The sequence below is a fragment of the Piliocolobus tephrosceles genome, chromosome 6 (genome assembly GCF_002776525.5).
Source record: "Piliocolobus tephrosceles isolate RC106 chromosome 6, ASM277652v3, whole genome shotgun sequence".
Taxonomy (NCBI): domain Eukaryota; kingdom Metazoa; phylum Chordata; class Mammalia; order Primates; family Cercopithecidae; genus Piliocolobus; species Piliocolobus tephrosceles.
In genome coordinates this window covers 138655494-138679417 of record NC_045439.1, presented here as the reverse complement: position 1 = coordinate 138679417, position 23924 = coordinate 138655494, and the positions used below count along the sequence as shown (strand labels likewise).

Below are 23924 nucleotides of genomic sequence, written 5' to 3'. Positions count from 1 at the left end.
TGGGACCACAGGTGCATGCCACCATGCCTGGCTAATGTTTTTGATTTTTTTATATAGACAAGGTCTTGCTATGTTGCCAAGGCTGGTCTCAAACTCCTGGGCTAAAGCAATCCTCCACCTTAGCCTCCCAAACTGTTGGGATTACAGGCGTGAGCCACCACACCCAGCCCTTTTCCCCATTTTAGATGCCATTTTTTGATTTTTTAAATGATGAGTATTTAGCTGTATTAACACCGCCATCTCCCACCCACCTACACAAGATGCACATTTTCCCTCCTTCTATCCTCCCAATATAGTTATAATGTTCTTTTTGGTTAAATCAGTATTCAGTCCTTGTTAGATGATGTAAATGTTATTTACAACTAAGCTATGTGGTATACCAATTTATATTTCCTTTGTTTTGCAACTTTTTGTCCCCTAACTCAGTCCCAGCTATTTTTTTTTTCTTTGCTTGTTTTCTATGTAACTGACTAATTCCTCCCTAAGTAAAATACATTTTTCAGGTATTTTATCAGTTTCCTTTTTTTTCTTAGCATCATCTCCCATCCTCCTGCTTCATAAATGGTATGGTTATTCCCCAGACCTGTTGCATAGGTGTCGTCCTGAGTCTCCCCCCCTTTTTTTTTTTTTTTTTTTTTTTTTAGTTTGGAGACGGAGTCTCGCTCTGTCGCCCAGGCTGGAGTGCAGTGGCCAGATCTCAGCTCACTGCAAGCTCCGCCTCCCGGGTTCATGCCATTCTCCTGCCTCAGCCTCCCGAGTAGCTGAGACTACAGGCGCCCACCACTTCTCCCGGCTAGTTTTTTGTATTTTTTAGTAGAGACGGGGTTTCACTGGGTTAGCCAGGATGATCTCGATCTCCTGACCTCGTGATCTGCCCGTCTCAGCCTCCCAAAGTGCTGGGGTTACAGGCTTGAGCCACCGCGCCCGGCCGAGTCTCCCCTTTACATCTGTCCTATGGGTCTCCTGTTCACAACTCCTCCTGAAAAAAAGGATACATGAGAAGTAAATATTTTGAAATCTTGTATATTTTGGAAATATATATCTGTTTATTTCATTCTTTATACTTAATGATAGTTTGGTTAGGAATTGAGTTCTAAGTTGGAAGTCAGAAGTCATTTTCCCTTAGAGTTTTGAAGCATTACTCTGTTGTCTCTTCTGGAGTCCAGTGTTGCTACAGAAAGTTAGTGCCATGGTGACTCAAAGACCTTTGACCCTGAACTGTATTTTCTCCATATTCCTTGGTGATCTTCTTTGTATCCCTGGTGTTCTGAATTTCAGAATGTTGGTCTCTTCATTCATTTTGCTAGGCACTCAGTAGACCCTTTCCGTCTGGTAATTCATGTTCTTCAGTATTGGGAAGATCAATTATTTCTTTGATTTCCTCTTTCTGTATTCTCTGTTCTCCTTTTCTGGAACATATATTTGTGATTTGTATTTGTAATTTTCTATCTCTTTCTGCCCATTTTCCCATTTTTTAAATTTTTTCTGTCTTCTGTATCTTCAAATTTATCTTATAATTTTTATTTTTTGTTTATACTATCATATTTTTTATTTCTTCTTTCATAAATGTAATATTTCCTGTCTCCTAAGCCAGTTAGTTACCACATATAGGCTCCAGACAACTAATGACAGTACAAAATAGGCTCTGATTAGATGTTGAAATGTTTGGTAGTGATACTAAGTGCTGGGGGATAAAAGGGTCTAAAAAAAGCCACTATCTGCCAGAAAAACTTGAAACAATTTCGTGGAAGGGGTAAGATAGGATCTGGACTTGGAATATAGGTAGGTAAGTTTGGATAGGTAAGGAATGGCAGTGTTGAATGGTGGAAAAAGTGTTGGCTTTGGAAACAGGCCCAACTGAGTCACTGTGAAACCTTGTATAAATCCAACCTCTCTGTGCCTTAGTTTCCTCATCTTTAACGGGACTAATAACATCTTCACTCTAGAGTTGCTGTAAAGAGAGAAGTTGAATATGTAAAGTATCCGGCACCTAGTTGGAATTTAATAAATATTCTTTATTCTGTAAGTTCCTTGAGGCTGAAAAGTATTTTCTCTAGGCACAATCTCTGGCACAGTGCTTGCTACGTAGCGGGGTCTTACTATAGATAATGAATGAATAAGTGAATGAGTAAATGAGTGAATGAGAAGGGAGAACATTCTAGGCAGTGGGGAGTAATAGAAATAGCAGGAAAGTTGGAAATGAGCTATTGTGTGGGAAAGGACTTGTAGGACCTTAGCCTGACTCAGAAGGTTTATATATTGACAAATATTAATGGAAATATGTCTGGAGAGTTGGGCCAGTATTTTATGGAGGAGTCAGGGCTGAGGAGGGTTGACAAAGGAAGTGTTGGGCCAGTATCAAGTTGTTTCAATTAATGACCAAATCTAGGGTAGAGAATGTCTGGCTCAGTTAGACAGACTGGTCTAGTTACATTTTTCACCTTGAATGTTTGGGCAAGGGATTTAAGTTCTCTGAACTTGTAGGAAAATGACTCCTGATCTGTCTACACCAGAAGGTGGTAATAATAATAAGATCAAATACACCATTAGAAGTATGCGTGCTTTATAAGTTTGTGGCAGTTTCATAGGCTCAGGAAGCAGGTACAGAGACAAACCCTGTTTGTTCATGTAGCTATAAAACGAACATGGCTTTACATTTTTGGAAGCAATAAACTAAAAAGCCATATTGGGGTATGTTTCACCAATAAAAGTATTTCTTGTCTGCCCTTTGCCTTAATATGGCTATGTATAGTTTTCCTTTTTAATTATTTTAATGCCTAGATGTGTGCTGTCTAATCCAGTAGCTACTGGCCACATTAAATTTAATTAAAATTAAATAAAATTTAAAATTCAGTTTCTCAGTCACACTAGCCACAGGTCAAGTGCTCAGTAGTTAGTAGCTACCATATTAGACAGCACAGATATAGAACATTTCCATCATACAGAAAGTTCAGTGGGAGAGCACTGGGTTAGACTATATAGAATTGCAGTATATATGTGTGTGTCTGTGTGTGTGTGTGTGTGTGTATATATGTATTTTTTAAATATGTATTTGTTTTATTCTTTGACCTTAATTTATAAATCAGATAAGTGAAGCTTGTTTCTTTAAAAACATTAAGCTGTTTTTCACTTAAATGGGCCTCCTACATCAGTGGCTTTCTGTTGAGAACAGATTCTCCAGCCTGACTGAAGTTAATGGATTTTCTTAATTAACAAAGTGATAGGATATCAAAGATTGAGTGATTCAAAGAGCTTCTAGTCTAATTGGAAATGTAACTGATTGTGTTTTGCCAGATGTCATTTCAAGAATGTCTTTTCTTTTAAGATGCTAAAGAAAACCCTTATGGCGAGGATGACAATAAGAGCCCATTCCCCCTGCAGCCCAAAAACAAACGCAGTTATGCCCAGAATGTGACCGTCTGGATCAAACCCAGCGGCCTGCAGGTAACATTACCATTTATGTTGCTTTCCACTGGGGACAGGAGGCATTTGGGTAGGCAGGCAGGCATTTTATTTGATTTTCTTTTCCTTTGATACTTAGTAATTCATTTACTTCTAATGTTTGTCATTATTTCCAAAAGGGATTTGAGATGCCCTACAGTAAAACATGTATATAGCAAAATCATTTTTTACAAAATTTAGAGCAATAAGAATACTAGAGGAAGAAGGAAGACAATTGTGCCAGGAACCCAAGGCAAAATGATAATTTTACGTGAGCATTTTGGCTCTGAGCTTCCTGTTGACAAGGTCAGTTGTTCTTGTCTGAAAAAAGGACATTTGTCAGTTTGTCTAGAGAGACATATTTTCCTGGCATTGAATTTTAGTGTGAAATTTTTTATATGGTGAGGCATTGAATAACATAATGGGTATTTAACAACAGTTTTGGAAAAGATGTAAAAGTCTTCATAACGATATTTCTTCCATCCCTTCAGTAGAACTCAATCCATAGAATTATATTTCACAAAAACACTTTCATAGGAAGCTATGATAATATGATTATCAAGGAATGATGCTTTCAGGCAAGGTATTCAGGAACATTTCTCCTTTCATCAACAAAAAGTCATTTATACCTGTTTTTAAAAATCACTTATTGAAACTTTTTTCTCCTTTGAGCACCTTTATTATATTTGTTCCTCCAGTAAGTTCAACCTAAACCAAATGAGAAGACACAGTCAGGCCATTTGGACAACAAAAGTAGTTTCTGTTGACTGCACAGTCTCTGAGCCCCCTTTCCAATGGAGACTGAACCATATCCTGCCAAGGCTAATGTGTCAGAGGCCTCTTTGTTGGAAAATCGGGGTCTTCTATTTTCCTGATGTCCCTGACCCCAGTACTTCCTTGTCAGAGGGATATTAGAACCACTTTCACCACCAGTTATAGCTGAGCTTTTCTTATTTTTTTAAATTTTTTTGTTTGAATCTTGACTACGATAGAAAAAAATTCTTTTATTCTTGGGTTTATTTTTCTTATTCTGGTAAAATATACATAAAATGTATCTTCAACCATTTTAAAGTACACAATTCAGTCCCATTTAGTACATTCACAATGTACCATCACCACTCTCTAGTTCCAGAACATTTTAACACTTCAAAAGGAAACCCTGTGCCCATTAGGAAAGTCACTCCACATTCCTTCTCCCAGGCCCCGGCAACCACTCATTTGCGTTCTGTCTCTATGGACTTACCTATTCTAGATATTTCATATAAACAGAATCATACAATTTGTGGCCTTTTGTGTTTGACTTGTACTTAACATGATGTTTTCAAGGTTTATTCATGTTGTAGTACGTATCAGTACTTCATTCCTTTTCATGGCTAATATTCCATATGTCTATATGTATGTGTCACATTTTGATTATTCCTCAGTCGATGGACATTGGGGTTACCTTTTGGCTATTGTGCATAATGCTGTTACGAGCATTCATGTATAAGTTTTTGTCTGAATATTTGTTTTCAATACTCTTGGGTATGTATTTTAATGGGAATGGGTTTGCTGGGTCAGACAGCAATTCTGCTTAACTTTTTGAGGAATTGCCACACTCTTTCACAGTAGCTGCACCATTTTACATTCCTGCTAGCAGTGTATAAATGTTCCAGTTTCTCCACGTTCCTACCAATACTGGTTGATTTCCTTTTATTATTATCATATAGCTATCATAGTAGGTGTGAAGTGGTATGTCTGTGTCTTTGCATTTCCTTAATGACTAGTAATGTGCATCTTTTCCCGTGCTTATTGGCCATTTGTGTATATTATTTGGAGAAGTATATACTCAAGTTCTTTGTCCATTTTTTAATGGGGTTTGTCTTTTTGTTGTTGGGTTTTTTATATATTCTAGATAGTATGATCCTTAGCAGATAAGATTTGCAAATATCTTCTCCCATTTTGTGAGTTATCTTTTTACTCTCTTTATAGTGTCCTTTGATACACAAAAGTTTTTGGTTTTGAAGAAGTCAAATTTTGTTTTTTGCTTTTGTTGTTTGTGCTTTTTCTGTCTTAACTAAGAGATCATTGCCAAATCTAAGGTCATAAAGATTTCCCCTCTGTGTTTTCTTTTTCTTCTTCCCTTGAGAAATGCATCTCACTATGTTGCCCAGACTGGTCTCAAACTTCTGGCCTCAAGCCATCCTCCTGAGTAACTGGGATTACAGGGGCACACCACTGCACCTGGCTCCTGTTTTTTCTAAGAGTTTTATAGTTTTAGCTTTTACATGTAGGTCTCTGATCCATTTTGAGTTAATTTTTTTTATATGGTATTATGTAAGGGTCCAACATTATTCTTTTGCATGTGGATATCCAGTTGTCTCAGCACCAAATGTTGAAAAGACTATTTTTTCCCCATTGAATGGTCTTTGCTCTGGTGATAGATGTATGGGTTTACTGAGTACATTTTTATGAGGCAAGTTTGTTTCTGTCGGGATTTATTTTACTATCAAGCCTTTTGAAGGAGGGAGTGCTTTACTAATGTTAAACTGACATTAACACAGAAGGGATACTCATCTTGACACTGTAGCTGCGGTTCTCATTTTCATTTCTTTAAACATTCAGATCCATTCTTTTATATTATTTCCCCTTTTTACCACAGAATTCTAATGTTGGATTTTTTTTTTACCCTTAATAGACAGATGTACAGAAGATTTTAAGAAATGCAAGGAAACTACCTGAAAAAACACAGACATTCTATAAGGTGAGACAGTTAGAATATAGTGGAAGAGGATGTGCCTCAAATATGGTTCATAATAGAAGAACTGTGAGATGGCAGTGTGAATATGAGCAGGGATTAGAGATGTGTGACTTGTGCCTCAGTTTTTTCAAATAAACTCAGTAAAAGTGATAGGTCTGTTCCTTCCCTAAAATCCAAAAATTAGAAGGGTTTAAATGGCCTCATTCTGTACAGGCAGAGGGTTTTTCTGTGTTGGGGCTGCTGTGAATGAATGACTGATGGAAGCAGCTGAGAGGACCTGTGGGTCATAGCCCTGAACTCTTCTCATCACTCCTATGTGGGTATCCAAGCCAACCCCAGGCAACCAATGTATGTGGCTTCCTGGATGGGGAATTGTCCAGAACATTCTTTTTTTTTCTTGAGACAGAGTCGCACTCTGTTGCCCAGGCTGGAGTGCCATGGTGTGATCTTGGGTCAGTGCAACTTCTGCCTCACGCATTCAAGTGATTCTCCTGCCTCAGCCTCCCAAGTACCTGGTACTACAGGCACGTGCCACCACGCCCAGCTAATTTTTGTTTTGTTTTTTTGTTTGTTTTTTGAGACAGAGTCTCACTCTGTCAGCCAGGCTAGAGTGCAGTAGCACGATCTCAGCTCACTGCAACCTCTGCCTCCTGGGCTCAAGCAATTCTCTTGCCTCAGCCTCCCAAGTAGCTAGTATTACAGGTGTGTACCACCATGCCCGGCTGATTTTTGTATTTTTAATAGAGACGGGGGTTTCACCATGTTGGCCAGGCTGGTCTTGAACTCCTGACCTCGGGTAATCCGCCCGCCTCAGATTCCCAAAGTGCTGGGATTACAGGTGTGAGCCACCGTTCCAGGCCTAATTTTTGTATTTTTAGTAGAGATGGGGTTTCGCTATGTTCGCCAGGCTGGTCTCGAACTCCTGACCTCAGGTGATCCACCCGCCTCGCCCTCCCAAAAGTGCTGGGATTACAAGCGTGAGCCACCCCACCCAGTCACCCCAGAACATTCTTATTGCACCAGAGAATCTGCTTCTAGGAATGACATCTGACATTACACATTTATGAATCGCAGAGGAGATGGCCCTCCAGAATCGTATGGAGCTAATCCAGAACCATTGGTGAAGAGACTATTAAGTTACAGGGGGTGGGGTAGAGTGGGGAACATTTAGGTTTGCTCCTTGATTCTCCCCTATTGTTCTGGTGTTTGGCTGGAATTAAATTAAGTGCAGCATAAAGCATGTCATTTGTGTCGTAGCTTTCTAATGCTAAAATACGGCACACACAGCCTCAGGCTAGCATCTTAACGGGAGAAGATACATGCTACTTTGTCTGGGTGTTATCTCATTACCTTTATGTCACTGTTGTCTTCAAAACTAATTATGTAGTAAGCTGGTGAAATAAAACAGCTTTAATCAGAGTTCAACTGCAGAGCTTCTCAGCCAGCCAGGCCCCTCCCTAACTGAAGCCCATAATCCATGCAGTCCATCCTCCCTGCAGAGCTTCCTACAGTCATCAGCTATTTACTCATGATGACACACTTGTTTGGCCTTCTTAACTTTCCACTTTTTTAACAGATAATAGTAGAAAGATAGAGAGCCCATTTCTCTTTTCTGGTTTTATATCATTCTACATATTAGAGCTCAAAAGGGCCTAGAGAAACTGCTTCAGCCCCTGCAGTGGGTAAGGAAGGGGTTATTCTCCTCATTTTATAAATGAGGCCTTTGAGACCCAGAGAGGCTACACAACTTGCCCAGACCACTCCACTAAGGAGTTGTTGGGGCACTTCTTATTTCTCTGCTTCTGTCACTAACCAGCCTTTCTTTTTGTTGGTGTTTCCACTCTGACTCCTCCAGGGCCTCCTCTGAGCCTGTTTATTGTCTTAGTCTAAGGCCCTGCCACAGTGGGGTTAAGAGCCTTTTCAGATTGAGGGCAAGTCTTTTCCATACCTAAATAACAAGGGGAAAGTACTCCTCCTTAAAGTTAGGAGTAATGAAATGATGGATGCAAAGTGCTGACTACTACGTGTGGCATAAATGCTCATTAACTGTGATGATGACGTTGTTTCATTCAGTTCACTGTCTTCCTTAGCCAGCTTCTGGTCACCTGCAGAGGAACCACTTCCCAGTAAAACTATCACATTCTTGTTACTGGCATCCCTAAATAAACATTTGTTCTCATAGAAAATTGCTCCCTGAAGTTCAGTCAAGGAGAACTTATTTCTAAGATGAGCACTTAGAAAGTATGTGTTGAGAACACATTTCAGGAGCATTGGTGATTTTCTGTCTTGTTTCAGGAGCTGAACCGTTTGCGAAAGGCTGCTCTAGCCTTTGGTTTCCTGGACCTGCTGAAAGGGGTGGCCGATATGCTGGAAAGGGAATGCACACTGCTGCCTGACACAGCCCACCCTGATGCTGCATTCCAGCTGTCCCATGCTGCCCAGCAGCTCAAACTGGCCAGTACCGGCACCTCTGAGTATGCCGCTTATGACCAGAACATCACACCTTTGCACACGGACTTCTCTGGGAGCAGCACTGAAAGAATTTGAAACTGACTTTTGGAGCTTTCCTTCTTTTTTCATTTCAACTGAAAATGATTTAGGTAAAAACCTTTCCAGTATGTTCACCTCTGGAATAGCCACCTAAAGACCTTCCTGAGGCTGCCTCAGAAGCACCATGTGCTGTTTTGAATGACTCTACTAGTATGAGAAGGATGTGAAGGTGGTTGGCTGGTTGGGCTTTAACTTCCTGGGACTCATAATTTTTAAGCTTGGAAGATAGCTGCTGTTCCCATGGGCATATTTCCTGAGAAGCTTGAAGGACTGATGAGCATAGAGCACCCCTGCCTTCCTCAGGAAACCTGACCGGCAAGGGCTCTCTGGCTTCCTGAAAGTTTCACCTCTTCTCTCCAGTTTATATCTCAACTGTAAGGGCATTTTCAAGCTTCTGTTCATGGAATGAGCAACTCAGACTGTCTGGAGCTTGCTGAGTACAAACACAACACCACTAAGTTTCAGAACTTTCCTTAGAACTTGGGCAAAATGTGGTGGTAACTCTTAGGTGCTTTTGGTGTCTCTTGAGATTCTAACTTTTAAAGAGCAACCATTAATGTGTAAAATGAGTCCTATTTCTTCAAGGTTTTTTTTTAATGACAACAAAATATTTGATTTTCTATAAAATGGTTTCACTATGAAACTAAGACCTTTGTCTTTTGGTCTGTCTTATCACTTTAATATAATTTCAACTTTCTAAGTGGCATAGATTCACAAATCATGAGGTTTCCTTATTTCTGACAGTGATTAGGCCTCATTACCTAAGCAAGGTTCTGGCTAGATAATCCTGACAGATCACTGATTCCAAAGTTAATTATGGTTCCAATTTACCAGCTAGCATTATGACTTTGGGCAACTTCTCGAGGCTTTGTCTACATCATCAGTGTTTTTCAGTTGCACCACCTTCCATGTAACTCTCAGGCTTCAACCAGAGCAACTGTTTTTGGTTTAACATGCTGAACTGCTACATAATATTTTGCCTGAACAAAGGACTTTATCACTAACAGAAAACCACTAGACTAAATTATCTTTAAGCACAGTCATTAGAATTTTGATTGTAAATGTTTTAATAGAAATACACAATCTTTCACTTTCTCAGACAGCGATAAAGGGATTTGTAACAATCACTAAGAATACAGAATTTGCCACGACGATGCAGCATAATCTACTGCAAAGCTGATCTGCCCAATTACACATAGTCAGCTGCAAGAATATCAGAAATCAATACAAACAAGTATTGACAGGTGTTACAGACATGCAAACTATCCTTCAATGCAACGAATTTTTAAGAAATCAGCTAGCCTATGTTAATCAGATGTTTTAGGTCAAACCAAGTTTCCATCTTGGGCTCAGTGAAATGGTTATTAACTCATTGAGTCGCCTTTCCCCCAGGAATGTTGGGAATGGCAGAACAGAAAGAGCTATCACTCCTTAAATTCTTCTATGCAAGTGTTACTCCAACACTTATTTTACTTGGTTTACTTGGAATGTATGAGAGGAAACTAATGTTTTTTACAATGGCCAACTGTATGTCTAAATTTTCAGTTCTCCTTTTTGTGAGTTTCCTGCCAGAAATCCTTGTTAAAGGATCAGCGGTGTTCACCCCAAAGTTCTCGCTGTTTTCAGTGTTCTACAGCAGATGGGTTTTAAAAAGCCAACTGAACAGCAGCAGAATGAAGTTATTTTTGAGGTCTATGCAAAAAATGTAGTCCCATCACTCATTCACCACTCACTGGAACAAGTATACAAGTAAATGGACTCAGCCAGTGCAGGAGATGGAAGGCTGCCATTTTTTGTGTTTGTGCACGGCCTAAGACAGTTTGGAGGTGTGTTTGGCCTACTCTAATGTTTCTAGTTTGTCAAAGGCTGTACATGGTGTTACTGCCAGTTTGATCTACATATTGTGTTCCCTTTGGATCCCTGCTACCATTTGGACCGTGTGTGTGTGTGTGTGTGTGTGTGTGTGTGTGTGTATGGTTTGGTTTTTTTGAGACAGGGTCTTGTACTGTCACCCCGGCTGCAGTGCAGTGGCAATCTCAGCTCACTGCAGCCTTGACCTCCTGGGCTCGGGATCCTCCCTTCTCAGCCTCTTGAGTAGCTGGGACTACAGGTGTGTGCCACCACACTCAGCTAATATTTTTATTTTTTGTAGAGATAGGGGTCTCACTATGTTGCCCAGGCTGGTCTTGAACTCCTGGCTTCAAGTGATGCTCCCACCTAGGTGTCCCAAAGTGCTGGAATTACAGGTGTGAGCCACATTCCTGGCTGAGTTTGGAATTTGTAATCTCATTGTTTTCTAAATAATGTTTCATTTTTCTTCAGTGTTGAAAATAGTTGATTTACTTAAGAATGGCATGATCATGATGTTCCAAGATTCTGATTAGTTTCTTTCAAAGCATTCTGTGCCTCTTCAATGCCCACACTACTGAGCACTATAACAATAGATGTTGTTAGGCCAAAGGATGTCACATGTAAAACATGTTCTCCAGCCCCACTCTTAGAAATGTTTTATCAATGACTCAGTCTACTTCACTTTCAAAAAGTCAATGCCATCCCACTAAACAAGTAACCCCTTAGGTACAGAATAATTAAGTCCTGCCTGAGTCACTTTAACAGTCTTCTATAGAGTGACATAGTCTTGCTTTTTTTCACAAGCAATAGCTGAAAAGAACAAATCTCAACTGTAAGAACCGTCAGTACATTGTAGGGATAAAGCACTTTTTGAAAAAAAAATCTCTGGCATGAATTAGACAGACTGAACATGAGACAGGGTTGGGGTGGGCTTAGCCTTTTGGTGTCATTAACTGAATACACAAGAATGAACCTCTCATCAGATATCAGGAATCCATGTCATGCAATTACTACAAGATAACAGTAAATTCAGGAATGTTACTAGGGAAAAGGAAGATAGCCTCACTGAGAATTTAATCATTTAACATTAAAAAAACTTTTACATTGGTACAAGAAGGTAAAACTGTAAGAATCAGATTAGGCTCAAACTGGCAAGAAGCCATCTAAATCTTTCTTTTTAGTGGATCTTTTTCTTTTTTTGTCCATAGCGCCGTCTGCGCTGTTTATAAAGGTGACGAAAATTTATGTATAACCCTGAAAAAGAAAAGAGATCAGTTAGAAATTAGAGTCTTTGTCTATTTATAACCAGAAGCTCTTGTGACAGGGACAGTATCTAGCTGTCTGTCATATCCCACAGCAAAAAGCTCATTGCAGCAGCTCAGGAAGGAGTACAACTTAGAACAAATTAACAATAGACACAAACCAATTTTTCCCCAGTGTGTTTATTTATTTATTACTATTTTTGCGACAGAGTCTCATTCCGTCGCCCAGGCTGGAGTGCACTGGCACAATCTCAGCTCACTACAACCTCCGCCTCCCAGGTTCAAGCAATCCTCCTGCCTCAGCCTCCTGAGTAGCTGGAATTACAGGCGTCCACCACCACACCTGGCTAATTTTTTGTATTTTTAGTAGAGGTGGGGTTTCATCATGTTGGTCAGGCTGGTCTCAAACTCCTGACCTCAAATGATATGGCCGGCTTGGCCTCCCAAAGTACTGGGATTACAGGCATAAGCCACCACACCCAGCCTCCCAGTGGGTTTAAAACATATTTTTTTCCTTATAAAATTTTCAAACACGCAGAAGGTTAAATCATTGTACAGTGAACACCTAGATTTACTTCTTTTTACTATATTGGCTGTATCACATCCCTATTCATCTATTTATCTCTTCAGCCATCTCATTTTTTATGCACTTCAATGTTCGGTTTCGGATATCAATATACCTCACCCACCCAATTCTTCATGTAGGTATAGTTTGATATTCTTTCTTTTACAGTAAAATGTACATACAATGAAATGCAGAAATCTAAAGTGCAGAAACAACCTAATTTTTAATTCAAGGCTACTCAAGAACATGGCCAGGCACAGCGGCTCACGCCTGTAATCCCAGCACTTCGGGAGACCAAGGTGGGTGGATCACCTGAGGTCAGGAGTTCAAGACCAGCCTGGCCAACATGGTGATACCCCCATCTCTACTAAAAATACAAAAATCAGCCAGGCGTGGTAACAGGTGCCTGTAATCCCAGCTACTCTGGAGGCTGAGGCAAGAGAATTGCTTCAACTCTTGAGGCAGAGGTTGCAGTGAGCAAAGATCGTGCCACTGCACTCCAGCCTGGGCGACAAAGCAAGACTTTGTCTCACAAAAAAAAAAACAAAAAAAAAACAAAAGAAAAGTCCTCTGACCTAGATACAAATGTTAACTAGCTGTTTATGCTGCTTCAAAATTATAAATGTGAATTTAGGATTTATTTCATTCTAAAGAATAGGAAAAGAGCAACTATGTATTTATTATAAGCAAACTAGATATGAACATAAAATCTTGCAAATTAGAGTGTACAACAGTATAAACAACACAAAGAAAGATAGTAAGGCAATGCACTTTAAAATATTTCCACCCCTCTACCCTGTTTACTAAAGTATTTTAAATGTCTTTCCAATACTTATTCCTCTTTATCTTGTGCCCATTTCTTGGGGCCTAGTTATACTGAATTTATACAGTAATAAAGGTAAAAAGCTGTCTTTAATGAGTACATTTTCTGAACTGAGGGTTCCTCTCTTCAAGGGCAAAACATTTTGATATTTTTGGTTGGCATCTTTCTTAAGTGGATTATACCCTTTGCTGAAATAGAAAAAAAGTAGACGTTAACCTTTTGCAAATGACGTGGGCCTACAATGTATACTATTTAACTGTACATCTGCCATGCACTGGTACACTAAGGGGCTCCTAACACTATGGTGTAAGTTTCTCCTCCCCCAACACTAAATGACCAAGACCACTGGGCTTTCTGGCTTCCTGGGCTTACCTTGCACGGTCTTCCTCTCACTGTCCGGGGTAGCAAGCCTCAACAACGATCCCAACAACCTCTACCTCCCGTTATTTCATACCTTTGTGTAGTCCCCTCCCATGTTATACTGGGTTGGTCTGTGTGATGGTTTGTCACTTCTGAGATTAGGCACTGTGGCTTCTGGCTCGCTCTCTCTAACCAATTGCTCTGTGTGGGGGAAGCCATGCCATGAATAGCCATATGGAGAGGGGCCATGGCAAGAAACCGAAGCCTCCTGTCAACAGTCACAAGAGTGAGCTTGGAGCAGATCCTCCAGCCCCAGTCAAGTCTACAGAAACTGCAGCCCCAGCTGACAGCCTGACTGAAACCTCATGAGACCCTGAGCCAGTACCACCCAGCCAGGCTGCTTCCTGACCTTCGAAAACTATGTGAGATAATAACTGTTTATTGTTTTCAGCTGCTAAGTTTTGGGGTCATTTGTTACACAGCAATAGAGAACTAATACACTATTGTTGCATCCTTCTGTGGCTAGGAGACTGGACAGTTATATTTATTTAGGGCTACCTTAAGTCTCTTGTGAAATAAAGCAAGGAAATATATATAAATTACCACTAAAATGTATCAGAACTTTAAAGAGTCCTTATAGTTAGGAGCTTGTCTTATCATTAAACGTGTAAAGTTCTATGTATGATAATCAGTGTTTTCTCCTCTCAATATATTTAATGACAAAATTCCTTTCATTCTGACTTTTTATGTTCTTAGTTGTCGTATTCAAATCAATAAGTATTAAATAGTCTGCTCTTAAAGGGAAAAAATTACTTGTTTTTCTCAAATTGTATTTAACCTACATATAAGAATGTATTTTCACATCTACATATAGAATATAGATAATATGGATAGAATCATGTATAGTTGCATTTAGAAATTACCAAATATTGATTACTAACAAAAATTTTTTTTTTGAGACAGAGTCTCGCTCTGTCACACAGGCTGGAGTGCAGTGGCACAATCTCGGTTCATTGTAACCTCTGCCCCCGGGTTCAAGCAATTCTCCTGCCTCAGCCTCCCAAGTAGCTGGAATTACAGGCATGAGCCACCATGCCCAGCTAATTTTTGTATTTTTAGTAGAGATGGGGTTTCGCCATGTTGGCCAGGTTGGTCTTGAACTCCTGACCTCAAGTGATCTGCCCACCTCATCCTCCCAAAGTGCTGGGATTACAGACATAAGCCACCATACCCAGCCTCTAATAAAAATTTAACAACAACAACAAAAAAATCCTTATAGTTAGGAAATCTTTTAAATTTGTCATATTTGTAATAATTTAGGTTTATTTCTTTTTCCCTTCTAGTCTTAGTTTTTATAAAGTAAGGCAGGAATTTATGATTTTATATAAACAGAAATTAATAAGTCAGCAGGTTTTCCATGAGGAGCAGGGAACTTTCCTACTGTGAGGTGGAAGACTTTACGACAACCCTTGGCTGCTCAGAGGCCTTTATTCCCTTCTCCCTTCCTTGCTGCCAGTTGTCTTATCACCTCCATAAACTCTGGATGAGGAATGTGCTACTGAAATTAGTAATAGTGGGAGCTTCTTAGTCTATTTTAAAAGAGCTCCTTACTTTTTTTTTTGAGACAGAGTCCCGCTCTGTTGCCCAGGATGGAGTACAATGGCATAATCTCAGCTCACTGCAACCTCTGCCTCCCGGGTTCAAGCAATTCTCCTGCCTCAGACTCCTGATTAGCTGGGATTACAGGCACCTGCCACCACGCCCAGCTAATTTTTGTATTTTTAGTAGAGATGGGATTTCACCATGTTGGTCAGGCCAGTCTCGAACTCCTGACCTTGTGATCCGCCAGCCTCAGCCTCCCAAAGTGCTGGGATTACAGGCGTGAGCCACCATGCCTATCCCCTTACATTGTTTTAAACAAGAAATATCTTCTGATATATTCCCAATCACCAAGAGCACTTAAAGAACATACTTTAACCACTGGAGATTTAGAAAAGAAATATTTCCTTACCATAGCATATTCCCCTAGTGGGTCTGTTTTTGCAAAGTAATCCTTCTCTAATTCTATCCCAAAAGAATTCTCATATGGACTTTTACATTTCTGAATGACTTATTTCTACTCTCTAAGAAGTGACAAGAAAAAGTCTGTATTACAGAATCAATACTTACCTAAAAATATCATTATAAGATAAATCTGAAGAAAAAAGGAAAATCTAACTTTGATTTTCACTGGATATGGCAACGTGAAACTGAATCGTCCTGTCTCATTGAATATTGGAATGGACTGAATCACTGAGATAGCTGAAAACAGAAACAAGAACTTGTTAGAAGCAAATGAAACAGTCACATCTAATGACAGGAACTTCCAGCCCTAATACTCTGAAGTTTCAGTTCTGGGTGTGCTAGAAAGGCTTCCTCCTCCCTTTGTACAGAAAGCTCATGCCTCTTCTTTTTTTCCCCTAGTTTTCTAAGAGATCAGCCTCCAACCTGTCAACAGAGAGATAGATGAGGAAGTCATGGCAGTGGGCTTCTTCTATTCTATAAAATGGAGAGAAAAATCCCTAGCTGACATGTACAAGATGTTTGTCAGAATGAAATAAAGTCGTCAGTAAGAACCCCCTTTGGAATACTAAAAGCATCATACAAATGGGAAACATACAGGACAGGACCACCTGGCTTTCCAGTGTTACAAAATGAGCTACTTTTCTGGAACAGTCTGGGTACCAGGAGTATTATGGAAGGAAGCCCATGCAAAGAAATCCCTGAAAAGTCCAACACTTCCATTTATCAGACTAAGGCCAGGGAAGAAAGGACTGGTCTCTCAGCCTCTGGGCACCCCCTGGAGCTAAGCTATGAAAGCTAAGAGTTCCTGAGAGTACCTTCCGCCAAACATCCCAGTGGATATAAGGGAATCCACAGAGTGTAACGAAGCCATGTGAGCACCTTCCAATCCATGTCAATGCACGTCAGCATGTAGAAGGAGTACCTATTGAAAATAAGTGATTCCAACGTGAAAAGGCACTTCAGGTTCTGAATGTGACCTTAGAATATCATTTAAATAGATGAATTATATTTCTCAGTTAGCCACACATGGTTTCTTCAGAACAGAATTATAAAGCTGGCTATCAACCCATAAACTTGTCACCCTACGCCCTAAATTTTCAAAGGATGTGAACTCTCTTTAATGGCAGACTAAGTTTAGGTCTCAAAGGAACCCTCTTTATTCGGTATAGGGACTGGATACTCAGACATTGTTTGGCTTTATTCCTAGTGCTGATCTACATTCCCAGTAGGTAAGGATATTAGATACTTTATTTCTGGATAAGTGAGTTGTTAGCAAAATTAAAGTATACAAAAGACCTCTAATCTAGAATCAGACATACTCTATTTTAAAAGAGATCCCTTGAGAAAAGAAATGTTCCTTCTCAAACAGTAAACATTGCATTAAGGACACATAATCTGATCCTTTTATAGCTCATAAGTGTGATAATTGGATTTTCGCTCTCCTGTGTGAGATGTGCTTCCCTCAAACCTTGTTACATCAGCACATTACCTGTCTTGATTTGAAAAACAGGACCTATAATCTGTTTTACCTTTGTATTAAGGCTATTAGAGGGTACACTGGGTGCCATGAGACACAGACCATGGTTAACACACAATTTAAGGCTGCTATGGCCTGTTCCCCCTCTCAACTACCAACTTTGTGAAAATACCAGCAAACCTGGAGCTGAAGAGTTCATTTGCAAAATCCTTGCTCCAGCTGACTGAAAGGGAAGAAATATGGAGTGTGTATGATCTGGTAAAGAAGAATACATCTACTTTAACTAGATCCATTTCTTAAAAGGTATTTATTCTACTAACAACCGAGAATGGGAAAATTAGGTTAGAGGCCATTTCAAACTTCAATAATCTTGTAGTATAAGATTCATTTCTATCATCCCTTAAATTTAGTCTTAAACTAGTTCTATCCAACCTGGATCGCTCCTTCAACCTCATGTTTCTTCAGCCCTTTCAATAATTTTTCCATGTGGATAGGCCCTCTCTTTCCAAGACTGCAAGATCCTGAAGTCATGGTAAGATGAGTCTTCCCTTTCTCTGGTTCTCCTCTTCTGCTCCCTAGTATCCGGTCTGGTATTATGATCCAATGACGGCTTTAAAAAAATCTGCCTCAACTTTGCAGAGCACATAGATGCAACCAGAATTCTCCACATATGTAATCTTAGTCCCAAACCAAATGAGACTCTGGCTAAGATAACAACTCCCTCAAGAACAGAGCTGCTGCAAAGAGGAAGAAGCATTCAAACACCATCCTGGCATTTCTACCCACCTGAAAATTTCAATTGCGCTCCACAAATAAAACACAAAGAAAACCACAGCTTTGTTCTGCATTTCTTCCATGGTGCCAAAGATGATAAACAAAATAAAATTTCTTCCAAGAAGCTATTAGAAAGACCCAAAAGATAAAAAAGTTAATAAAATATATGTAAAGTTATACAAATGTGTTATCTGAAACCTAACCCCACTAAATGCAAGGCAAATAGAAAAGACTGAGCTCTACCAGTTTAATCCTGCTCCAGTTCTGGAACAAGCAAAGTGCCCAAACCAGTCTTTGTGACTAGATAGGTACAGTATTTTGTGTGTGTAACTATATCATAAATCGTTTCCTTAAAATACACACACATGTTCAAACACAGTCTAAAGAATATTGCCAAATAAACATTTGAGTTTACATAACCCAAGTTAAGAAATAGAGCACTACAAAAGTGAGACCCCTATAAGTAATGACTATCGTATGTTAATCATTCCACGGTTTTTCTTTTTTGCAGTGGCACAATCATGGCTCACTGCAGCCTTGAACTTCTGGGTTCAAGAAATCCTCCCACTTGAGCCTCTCAAGCAGCTGGGATCACAGGTGTGTACTACCACACTGGCTAATTTTATTTTTTTGTAAAGATGGGGTTTCACTGTATTGGCCAGGCTTGCTCAAACTCTTGGGCTCAAGTGATCCTCTCACCTCAGCCTCCCAGAGTGCTGGGATTATAGGCATGAGCCACTGCGCCTGGCCCATGGCTTTTCTTTATGGATTACTCCTTGTGTATGTATTCCTGAACAGTACATTGTTTCATTTTGCCTGTTTTAAAACTTTTTGAAATCATTCTATATGTATTATTCTGTGACTTGCTTCTTACTCAGGGTTATGGGCCAGAGACTCATCTATGTTGATGCATGTGGCTATAGTCCACTCATTTTCACCATGGCAAGACATTCCAATATACGATAGACATTCTATTCTTCATAGACATATGAGTTGTCTGTTTCTGGGTTTTATTCTGTTCCCGTGGTCTATGTGACTATCTTTGTACCATACAACGTGGTATTAGCTACTAAATCTTTATACTGTCTTGATTTCTTACAGGGTAAGTCCTCAACTTGAGCTCTTCTTTAGAGAATATTCTCAACCCTTTGCTTTTTATTCCCCCATTTAAAAAATTGTGGTAAAATACACATAACGGCCAGGTGCGGTGGTTCATGCCTGTAATACCAGCACTTTGGAAGGCCAAGGTGGGCAGATCACTTGAGGTCAGGAAAGAAAGAAAGAAAGAAAAGAAACTATGACCCATTAAACAATAACTCCCCACTCAGCCAGCCCCTGGGAAACACCATTCTACTTTCTGTCTCTATGATTTTGACTATTTTAACTACCTCATATAAGCAGAATCATCCAGTATTTGACTTTCTGTGACTGGCTTATTTCACTTAGAATAGTTTCCTTAAGGTTCATCCATGTTGTAGCATACTTGAGAGTTTCCTTCATTTTTAAGGCTACATAATATCCTATTGTATGTATATAACAGTCGTTCTTACCCATTCATCTGTAGATGAATACTTGGGTTGCTTGCACATTTTAGCTATTGAAAATGATGCTACTATCCTGGATGGCCCTCTGTTTTTTCAAAAAACTTCAGAATTTTCTCCTCACATTCCAAAATTTTTTAGACTGTGATTGGTACTGTATTTAATCTACAGGTAAATCAGAGAACTAACAATATTATAATATCGAGTCTTATAATTCAAGAAAATTATGTCTATATATTTACTTTTTGTGCTCTATATTCCTTCCTGTATCTCAAACAGTTCACTAATTTTTTCTTCAGCTATGTCTAATCTACAACACAAACTATCCATTACATTTTTATTTTTAATTTTTTTTAGACAGGGGTCTTGCTCTGTTGCCCAGGTTGGAGGGCAGTGGCATGATCACAGGTCACTGCAACATCAAACTCCTGCACTCAAGGAATCTTTCTGTCTCAGCCTCCCAAGTAGTGGGAATATAGGTACACATCACCATGCCTGGCAAATTTTTATTTTTTTAGAAATGGGGTCTCACTATGCTACCCAGGCTGGTCTCAAACTGCTGGCCTCAAGCAATCCTCCTGCCTCAGCTTCCCAAAGTGTGGGGATTACAGGAATGAACCACCATAGCTGGCTGTAAATTTTAAAGTTTGATTATTGTACTTTTCGTTAATAGAAGTTTTTAAGAAGTACTGCCTTCATCTATGCAAGGTGGGAGGAAACCAAGTACATTTCTAACTAAGGAGACTGAAGGTAGGTTTTTCAGCTCCTGCCTAAGAGTCAAATTTCCCTAGTCTTAAAGCTATTTTTAACTTTGTTATTTCATGAGGATATTATAAAAAATGAAATAGACCAGAAATAGTAAAAGTCTACTTTGATAATTTCAGCTCCTGCCTAAGAGTCAAATTTCCCTAGTCTTAAAGCTATTTATAACTTTGTTATTTCATGAGGATATTATAAAAAATGAAATAGACCAGAAATAGTAAAAGTCTACGTTGATAAATATCCCTGAGGTTTTAAATGTTCTTTCTTCTTCAGGTAAAATAATGCTACTCCTGTACAAATAGGTGTTTTTACTAATTGAGACTTCTTAGCAAAATGTAACATACAGATATGTTTTGGCTGTGTCCCCGTTCAAATGTCAACTTGAATTGTATCTCCCAGAATTCCCACATGTTATGGGAGGGACCCAGGGGGAGGTAAATGAATCATAGGGGCCAGTCTTTCCTGTGCTATTCTCATGTTAGTGAATAAATCTCACAAGATCTGGTGGGCTTATCAGGGGTTTCTGCTTTTGTTTCTTCCTCATTCTCTCTTGCCACCGCCATGTAAGAAGTGCCTTTTGCCCTGCACCACGACTGTGAGACCTTCCCCAGCACATGGAACTGTAAATCCAATTAAACCTCTTTCTTTTGTAAATTGCCTGGTCTCGGGTATGTCTTTGTCAGCAGAGGGAAAACGGACTAATAACAGTAAATTGGTACCAGTAAAGTTGGACGTTGCTGAAGAGATACCTGAAAATGTGGAAGTGACTTTGGAACTGGGTAACAGACAGAGGTTGGAACAGTTTGGAGGGCTCAGAAGAAGACAGGAAAATGTGGGTAGGTTTGGAACCTCATAGAGATTTGTTGAAGGGCTTTGACAAAAATGCTGATAGTGATATGAACAATAAAGTCCAGGCTGAGGTAGTCTCAGATGGAGATGAAGAACTTCTTGGAAGCAAAGGTGACTCTTGTTATATTTTAGCAAAGAGACTGGCAGCATTTTGCCCCTGCCCTAGAGATCTGTAGAATTCTGAACTTGAGAGAGATGATTTAGGGTATCTGGCAGGAGAAATTTCTAAGCAGAAAAGCATTCAAGAGGTGACTTGGGTACTGTTAAAAGCATTCCATTTTAAAAGAGAAACAGGAGCATAAAAGTTTGGAAAATTTGCAGCCTGATGATTCAGTAGAAAAGAAAAACCCATTTTTTGAGGAGAAGCTCAAGCTGGCTGCAGAAATTTGCATAGGTAGCAAGGAGCCTAATGTAATCCCCAAGACCATGGGGGAAATGTAACCAGGCCATGTTCAGAGCCCTTCACGGAAGTCCCTCCCATCCCTTGCAGGCCCAGGGTCCCCATGCTGTGTGCAACCTAGGGATTTGGTGCCCTGTGTCCCAGCTGCTCCAGCCTTGGCTGAGAGGGGCCAACATACAGCTCAGGCTGTGGCTTCAGAGGGTGCAAGCCCCAAGCCCTGGCAGCTTCCACATGGTGGTGAGCCTGTGCATGCAGAGAAGTCAAGAATTGAGGTTTGGGAACCTCTGCCTAGATTTCAGAAGATGTATGGAAACACCTGGATGCCCAGGCAAAAGTTTGCTCCAGGGACGGGGCCCTCATGGAGAACCTCTGCTAGGGCAGTGAGGAAGGGAAATATGGGGTTGGAGCCCCTACACAGAGTCCCTACTGGGGCACCGCCTAGTGGAGCTGTGAGAAGAGAACCACCCTCCTCCAGACCCCAGAATGGTAGATCCACTGACAGCTTGCACCATGCACCTGGAAAAGCCACAGACACTCAATGCCAACCTGTGAAAGCAGCCGGGAGGGAGGCTGCTCCCTGCCCCTCCCTCAGAGGGACAGAGCTGCCTAAGACCATGGGAACCCACCTCTTGCATCAGTGTGACCTGGACGTGAGACCTGGAGTCAAAGGAGATCATTTTGGAGCTTTAAAGTTTGATTGCCCCACTGGATTTCAGACTTGCTTGGGCACTGTAACCCCTTTATTTTGGCCAATTTCTCCCATTTGGAACGGCTGTATTTACCCAATGCCAGTACTCCCCTTGTATCTAGGAAGTAACTAGTGTGCTTTGATTTTACAGTCTCAAAGGCAGAAGGGACTTGCCTTGTCTCAGATGAGACTTTGGACTGTGGACTTTGAGGTTAATGCTGAAATAAGACTTTGGGGGACTGGTGAGAAGGCATGATTGGTTTTGAAATGTGAGAGCATGAGATTTGGAGGGGCCGGGAGTGGAATGATATGGTTTGGCTGTGTCCTCATTCAAATCTCAACTTGAATTGTATTTCCCAGGATTCCCACATGTTGTGGGAGGGACCTAGGGGGTGGTAATTGAATCATGGGGGCCAGTCTTTCCCTTGTTATTCTTGTGATAGTGAATAAGTCTCACAAGATCTGATGGGTTTACCAGGGGCTTCCGCTTTTGCTTCTTCCTCATTCTCTCTTGCCGCCACCATGTAAGAAGTGCCTTTCACCCTCCACCATGATTGTGAGACCTTCCCAGCCACATGGAACTATAAGTCCAATTAAACCTCTTTCTTTTGTAAATTGCCCAGTCTCGGGTATGTCTTTATGAGCAGCATGAAAATGGACTAATCCACATACCTACTAGACAATTAATGGGACCTTCCATTACCCACCCTTTAGCTCAACTATTCAATACCTGGATCAGAGAAGGCAGCACTGGTGACGTAGTGACTCCAATTGCTGCATTGATAGTTTCCACAACTGCCAGCATCTGGCAGAAATACATCATGTCAGCCACAGTATGGAATGTGTCATAAAAGGACTCTATGGGCAAAAATATACATTAAGGGTGAATCAGTTGGTAAATTCCAACAGAACTATTTCTCAAACTAGCTCACTCCTTTCATGAAAATAACTGTAGGAAAGGAATAACAAACATCCAGTCAGATTTGAGTTTCTTACTTAACTAAGCAGGAAGGGTGCAGGCCACTGGGGTCATGAACAGTAAGCTCTACCAGTTACCAGAAAGTTAACACGTACACCTTATATGCCTTTCTCTTTTTTTTTTTTTTTTTTTGAGATGGAGTCTCACTCTGTTGCCAGGCTGGAGTGTAGTGGTACGATCTCAGCTCACTGCAACCTCTGCCTCCTGGGTTCAAGTGATTCTCCTGCCTTAGCTTCCTGAGTAGCTGGGACTACAGGCGCACACCACCACACCCAGCTAATTTTTGTACTTTTAGTAGAGACAGGGTTTTCACCATGTTGACCAGGATGGTCTCAATCTCCTGACCTCGTGATCCGCCCACCTCGACCTCCCAAAGTGCTGGGATTACAGGCGTGAGCCACCACGCCTGGCCACCTTTCTCATTTTTTTAACAGTCAAGGTCTTGTTCCATCACCCAGTCTATAGTACAGTGTCATGATCATGGCTTACTGCAGCTTCAACCTTCTGGGCTCAAGAGATCCTCCCATGTCGGCCTCTTAAAGTGCTGGGATTACAGGCATGAGCTATTACACCTGGTCCATACTTTCATTATCAGGTAGAAAAATCCTCTCCCATTATTCTCTCTTCTCCTAAATTTTATTACCTATTTATTCATCAAATAAAGTTTCAGAATACTTTAGATCAAATTCTCAAAAATTTCCCATTGGCATTTACCAATGGAATGCCACTGGTCAAAGCCAGAATCCTGTTAAACACATAAATTAATTTAAGAAGAACTGGGCCAGGCACGGTGGCTTA

At 40.4% G+C, this 23924-nt stretch overlaps 2 protein-coding genes and 1 non-coding gene across 6 annotated transcripts in view; 2 read left to right on the top strand and 1 right to left on the bottom strand.

Annotated features, from left to right (window-relative positions):
- The window catches only part of INTS14 (integrator complex subunit 14), a 32747-nt gene extending 23373 nt beyond the window's left edge, over positions 1 to 9374 (top strand). For 2 of the 4 annotated variants that reach the window (XM_023220819.2, XM_023220818.2), the window contains exons 10-12: positions 3326 to 3444; positions 6119 to 6184; positions 8477 to 9352. In XM_023220819.2, coding sequence (XP_023076587.1) covers positions 3326 to 3444; positions 6119 to 6184; positions 8477 to 8728 — 437 coding nt within the window. In that variant the 3' untranslated portion in view covers positions 8729 to 9352. Of the gene's footprint in view, positions 1 to 3325; positions 3445 to 6118; positions 6185 to 8476 lie in introns of all 4 variants that reach the window. The other 2 variants (XM_023220815.2, XM_023220817.2) reach the window with 2 other exon arrangements.
- Positions 9375 to 9778: 404 nt separating this feature from the next.
- The window catches only part of HACD3 (3-hydroxyacyl-CoA dehydratase 3), a 50004-nt gene continuing 35858 nt past the window's right edge, over positions 9779 to 23924 (bottom strand). The window contains exons 6-10 of the mRNA XM_026455437.1: positions 22878 to 23005; positions 17920 to 18032; positions 16472 to 16578; positions 15762 to 15893; positions 9779 to 11836 (exon numbers count right to left, since the gene is read on the bottom strand). Coding sequence (XP_026311222.1) covers positions 11760 to 11836; positions 15762 to 15893; positions 16472 to 16578; positions 17920 to 18032; positions 22878 to 23005 — 557 coding nt within the window. The 3' untranslated portion in view covers positions 9779 to 11759. The remainder of the gene's footprint in view (positions 11837 to 15761; positions 15894 to 16471; positions 16579 to 17919; positions 18033 to 22877; positions 23006 to 23924) is intronic.
- On the top strand, positions 17055 to 17156 carry LOC111548446. The gene has a single exon (XR_002733421.1). It is a non-coding gene; the product is annotated as a small nucleolar RNA U13 (small nucleolar RNA).